A 5,356-nucleotide genomic window follows, 5' to 3' on the forward strand; every position below is an offset into this window, starting at 1 on the left:
CCTATAATCCGGTGCGCCTTATGTGTGCGTTAAATACAGTAATGGCACACATAACTGAGACTGCGCCCTATAATCCGGTGCGCCTTATGTGTGCGTTAAATACAGTAATGGCACACATAACTGAGACTGCGCCTTTTAGTACGGTGCGCCTTATGGTCGTGAAAATGCGGTAAATATTTCTAGACTTTGGAGCTGGAAAAATGTGTAACACAATAATGTCTTGCTTTGTTCAGTAAAATTAATTACCACAAGTTTGTGGATGCAATATTATTTTGATTAAAATGTGTAGCTAAACTATTCGGCTACAGATATCAATATCATATATATAGAGATAGAATCACAGCTTTCATCTGTTAAATCAGATTCCAAGCTGTACAAGTCTTGAAGTGAACAAAGTGAGATCAGTAAAACCCTATTAGAAAAGATCAGATTCTCAAAAATCAATCTGAAAAAGAAGTTTCGGGGGGAAAAAACAAAACAAAAAAACTGAAAATACAAAAATCAGAATATGAAAAAATATCAAATAAGATTAAATGAAATGTTACACTAAAAGCTTTCCTTAATTAGGAAATGTTTCAGAGTTTTATTTCTCGATTCCACCTTTTTTTTCTTTTTTTTATTACCATCTAAATAACAAATTTTCAGCTTGCAACATTAATGGGACAAAAGTCACTCCGTATACCCCCGTTAATCTGGTTAAGAACCTCCAGTGTTGGGAAACATTTTATATTTTTGCAGTTTATGCAGAAACCCTGATCTCCATTTCAAAAGGGGCTCGTGTTGCATTATGGGACTTGTAGTACCTGGTGGGAGTCCAGGATCAGAGGAACGGTGGACTCTCTGTGGCAGCAGGAAACGGGACTCTCCTGGAGCGCGTCTCGGACTTGGAGGTCTGGTTCGGACGGGTCCTTCCCGGGGAGGGGTCGGACGCGGCCGCTCTGGAGACTGATTTAACAGGAAATAAACGTGAAATAAAATCAGCTCGAGTGAAGAATGAAACAGCAGGTTTCTCATCATTTGCCTACCAGTGGGGTGTCTTTAACCGGTTCAGCTGAGTGGAGGGACGAAGCAGGCCAGGTCTTCACATCCTCACCGTAACCAGGAGGCACCAGAACCTGGAGAGGAAAGAGTTTCCCTGTGAAATTCAATCAAACCTTCATGCAGCTGATTATGTGGAGCAGCAGGCCGACCTGTCCGTCGATGTAGGCCACCTCTCCTCTGAGGACGACGCGAAGGACTTTACCCTTCACCTTCAGGCCTTGGAAAGGGGTCCACTTGGACTTGGTGAACTGCATGGACTGAGGAATGACCCACTCTTGCTCCAAATCAACCTGAAAATCGCATTTAGGGGAGAATTAACTCAGGATTTAAACCTACAGTGTTCATGCTTCTTCGTATCAACAGGACAAGTCAATATTTCCCCCTATTATACGGAGATGTTACAGCTTTTAATGTCGTGTTTGTTTCTACCTCCACATAGGTATTTTCCTGGACAGGCAGGTTGAAAATCTTGCGGGGGTTGTCATAGAGACGTCTGATGATGTCATCCAGAGTAAGACGCCCATCGCTGACGGCGGTCAGCAGCAGCGGCAGCATCGTTTCCAGGCCGGGATAACCAGGAGGAGGACGCTCAGAGTTCTTCTCCTCTACAGAGTGAGGCGCTGTCGACCAACAAAAACAAAACTGTTTGTTACGCAGGTGTTAACGTTTATTTTCTTTGAGAACTTAAAGCGTCCAATCTCTGACCGTGATCCGTAGCAAAGCAGTCGATAACGTCCAGGTTTTCCCACAGTGCCTCCATGTCCTCTTGAGTTCCCAGCATGGGTCGGACCTGTGCTCGTCCCTCACCGATCTCCCCCACGTTTTCCTCGCACAGGAAGAGGTGATGGGGAGCCACCTCACAGGTCACCTGGATGCCCTTCTGCTTAGCAGCTCGGATGACCAGGATCTAAAAAATAAAGTTAAAATCTTTGTATGGGTCCAAAGCAGAGATAGCGTCACCATTTAGCTAAACAGTTCCTTACCTCCTCCTTTTTGGCCACATGGCAGATGTGGACGGGGCGCTGATAGAGCTGCGCCACCATCAGGATGGCGGCCACAGTTTGCTTCTCAGCATGAGCTACAATGGGCATGTGCTTTGGCCAGTTCTCAAAGTGCTGCAAACAGAACAAGACAGGTTGCTTATTAGCTTCACCAAAAATCCAAACTTCATGCACAGCAGCTCTGTGGTTAGAAAGCTTATCCAGGTACAGCAGGTTTAAATCTAAACTTGGGCTTTTATTTAAAGCTGGCATGTCCATCTTTCCAGAACTTTCCCACACCACCACTTTTCTTTAAGTGACAAAACATGCATTTTTGTTAGTTAGCACACGCCTTGTCCAACCCAGCAATGGCTTTAAAAGCATCACTTTTTGCGGGTTTTTTGTGTAAACTGAAACAAATTCCCATTTAAAGCTACAGTGTGTAACTTTTAGCGACATCTAGCGGTCAGACCGCAGACTGCAGCAACATGAACACACACCCTGTAATGCCAAATGTATCATATTTGATACAGTTTCTGAAATGTTTTGCGTCTGACACCTTTTGCATAATTTAATGGTAAACTTTAAACTTTGCTCAAAATCCTATTGTACACAATCAGATATACCTGATAACAGAGGGCAGAAGACTACACAAAAAATAATCTTGACTTATCCCATAGTAATAAATTATTAGTATCAAAAAATTTTTTCAGTTTTTTCTTTTTACATATTTTGTTAAAAGGTCAAATAAGGACTTCAACCCCAAAAAAAGTAATTTTCTCTTGTTTTATTTTTGGCTTTAAAGGGTTAAAAAAGGGTTAAAAAAGAAAAATTTAATTTTTTTTAATGATGTTAAAAATTATAGGTATAGATTTACATAAACAAAAAATAGCTTTAAAGATTAGCTGGAACTTAAAATACATAACCCTTAGTTATTTCAATATATAATTTAAACTTTTTTTGAAAGCATTTTCCAGATTTAAAAAAATATGCTTGAATTTGCCATCATAGCAAATTATGTTTTTTTTTTTCCTTCTTTTTTTCCCCCCATTTAGGGAAACAACAAATGGAGATAATTAAATTATTTCGGCAAAATTGTGTTTTGGAATTTACCAACGCTCTTTCTCTACCAAGTATGACGAAAAAGCTCTTGTTTTTGGGATGGTAATGGCTGAAAGTGATCCAAGAATGTGGAAACTAGACTTTGCAACCCTGTCAACCTCACTTTGTTGTAGGTTATATAAGCCGAACTTTTCAATGCAAAAAAAAAAATGTCCATCTAACCAAGTCTTGGAATTTTAAATCAAGTAAAGTATATTTGGTTGTTTTGAGATTGATACAATAAGCAATAGAGTCCGTTAGATTATTTATTTTCTTAAATATATTCTCCTCAAAATAAGTGCAATAATCTGCCAATGCTGTAAGACAATCACACTTTGTAAGAAGTCTTAAAATCATGATATATTCTATAAACATGAAGTGTAATTGTCTTAATGCATTGGCAGATTATTGAGCGTATTTGGAGTACAATCTTCTCAAAGATTAACAATCCAGATGAATCTGCCTTTGTTAAGAATAACAATCTTTCTTTGTTCCATAGAGACTTTTTGCAGACTTAAAATCCTTTTACTTCCACTTCGCCATCTCTGTCAAAAATATTTTATCCATTAGTTTTATGGAAGATTGTATTACATGCGGATATGTGATTTTCACTTCAAGTTTTTGAATGTTATTTGTGTTTTTCTTTATGTATTGCTTAAAAATACACTAGGAAAAAAAAAGAACAAAGTTGTCGCGTATCTTAAAGCTGTATATCTCATCTAAAAGTGACTTAAGTCGTTTAAGAAATACCTTTATTTAAAAAATCTGTATTGAAGAAGAGATTGAAACATTAGTAAATAGAGTTAATCAGTGCATTCCCAGTTACCCTCTGGTCTTTTTCAGCTGTATTTATAAAACAAACAGGAATCAGAGTCTTGGAATCAAAGTTAAAGTCAGACATTTAATCCTCCTTCTGGTCACAGCTGCTCATTCTGATCTAACAGCTTTTTCTAAGCTTTATTTTGAACATTAACACAAAGTCAAGTTTGGTGCCGGCTTCATCACTACAAAATAGTTTCTCATATGATAATATTTTTAAGCACCTTGTACAGCAGAAAACAACCTTTAAAGCCTCGAAAAAATCAACTTCAAAGCAACTTCAACCATCTATAATTTTCAAAAACCCTGCAAGCATTTAAAGGACAGAACAAGTGAAAAAAATCATTCCAAAAAAAGAAAATTAAAAACAATCCACTGGACTTTGTTTTCCAAGTTCGAAGACGTTTCGCTTTCCATCCAAGAATGTTTTTAATTAAAAATAAAATCAATTCATTTTCTTTTTTTGGAATGACTTTCATGTCTTTACTTTTCTTATAAAAAGAAGGGATTCAACCGACCTCCATCCACAGAGAGACGTTGTCCATCTTGAGGGTGGAGTACGTGTCGTTCAGGTACATCTTCAGACCTACAGCCTGGTTTGCAATGGACGGCAGAATGGTGGCGTTGTCTGAAGCTGCACCCAAATACAGGGCGTAGTCACAGCGACAGCCCACCTTGGCAAGCTGAAGGCAGATTTTATGGTTAGCATCATATTGGATCAAACACTAAAAGTTAGCTTAGTGCAGGTTTATAGAGGTTTTCTTTAAACTTATAGTTCAAAAAGTTAAGATCTGCTTGCATACCGTCTGAACCAGCGCCAGAGTGCTCGGGTCTGTGACGGCGGGGGACGTGTTGGGCATCGCACACACCAGAGTTACACCTCCTGCTAGAGCGGCGGCCGTGCCGGAGGAGAAGTCCTCCTTATGGGTGGCACCGGGTTCTCGTAGGTGAACATGGACATCGATCAGACCTGCAGTTCAACAAGAACAAATTCAACCAACAAATCTATTAAAAACACAAAGCTCCAACATTTCTAAGGCAGCAACAACAAACAAAGCAAACTAGAGAGAAATCTACTTATATGGGAATTAGGATTGTAACAATACTAAAATTTCAAACCCGATATCGAAACCCAGGAAAGCATTTGATACTCATTACCACTGGAAGAGAACGTTCCAAATAATCAAAGGCATAGAAACATTCATTAATAAGATCCTCAGTCTAGAAATCTAAAAATAGCAAAAGCAAAATATATTAAAAGAATTGTATTTAGTATCGATACTGTTCCAAATTTGTATTGCATCAGGATAATGTATTTGAGTATCGATACTTTTTAGTGTATCAATACTTTTGGCAACCCTAATGGGAATTTAAAAAGAAAATTGTTTTTACAAACAAAGTTAATTTATAAACTA

At 38.4% G+C, this 5,356-nt stretch overlaps 1 protein-coding gene across 1 annotated transcript in view; it reads right to left on the reverse strand.

Moving 5' to 3' along the window:
* Positions 1-5,356, reverse strand: part of cad (carbamoyl-phosphate synthetase 2, aspartate transcarbamylase, and dihydroorotase) — a 47,359-nt gene that overhangs the window by 12,993 nt on the left and 29,010 nt on the right. The window contains exons 29-36 of the mRNA XM_015372828.1: positions 4,745-4,911; positions 4,460-4,624; positions 2,025-2,156; positions 1,747-1,948; positions 1,471-1,661; positions 1,191-1,331; positions 1,026-1,115; positions 804-945 (exon numbers count right to left, since the gene is read on the reverse strand). Of these exons, the coding sequence (XP_015228314.1) occupies positions 804-945; positions 1,026-1,115; positions 1,191-1,331; positions 1,471-1,661; positions 1,747-1,948; positions 2,025-2,156; positions 4,460-4,624; positions 4,745-4,911 (1,230 nt within the window). The remainder of the gene's footprint in view (positions 1-803; positions 946-1,025; positions 1,116-1,190; positions 1,332-1,470; positions 1,662-1,746; positions 1,949-2,024; positions 2,157-4,459; positions 4,625-4,744; positions 4,912-5,356) is intronic.

Source organism: Cyprinodon variegatus, unplaced genomic scaffold (genome assembly GCF_000732505.1).
Source record: "Cyprinodon variegatus isolate N-32 unplaced genomic scaffold, C_variegatus-1.0 Scaffold76, whole genome shotgun sequence".
NCBI lineage: Eukaryota > Metazoa > Chordata > Actinopteri > Cyprinodontiformes > Cyprinodontidae > Cyprinodon > Cyprinodon variegatus.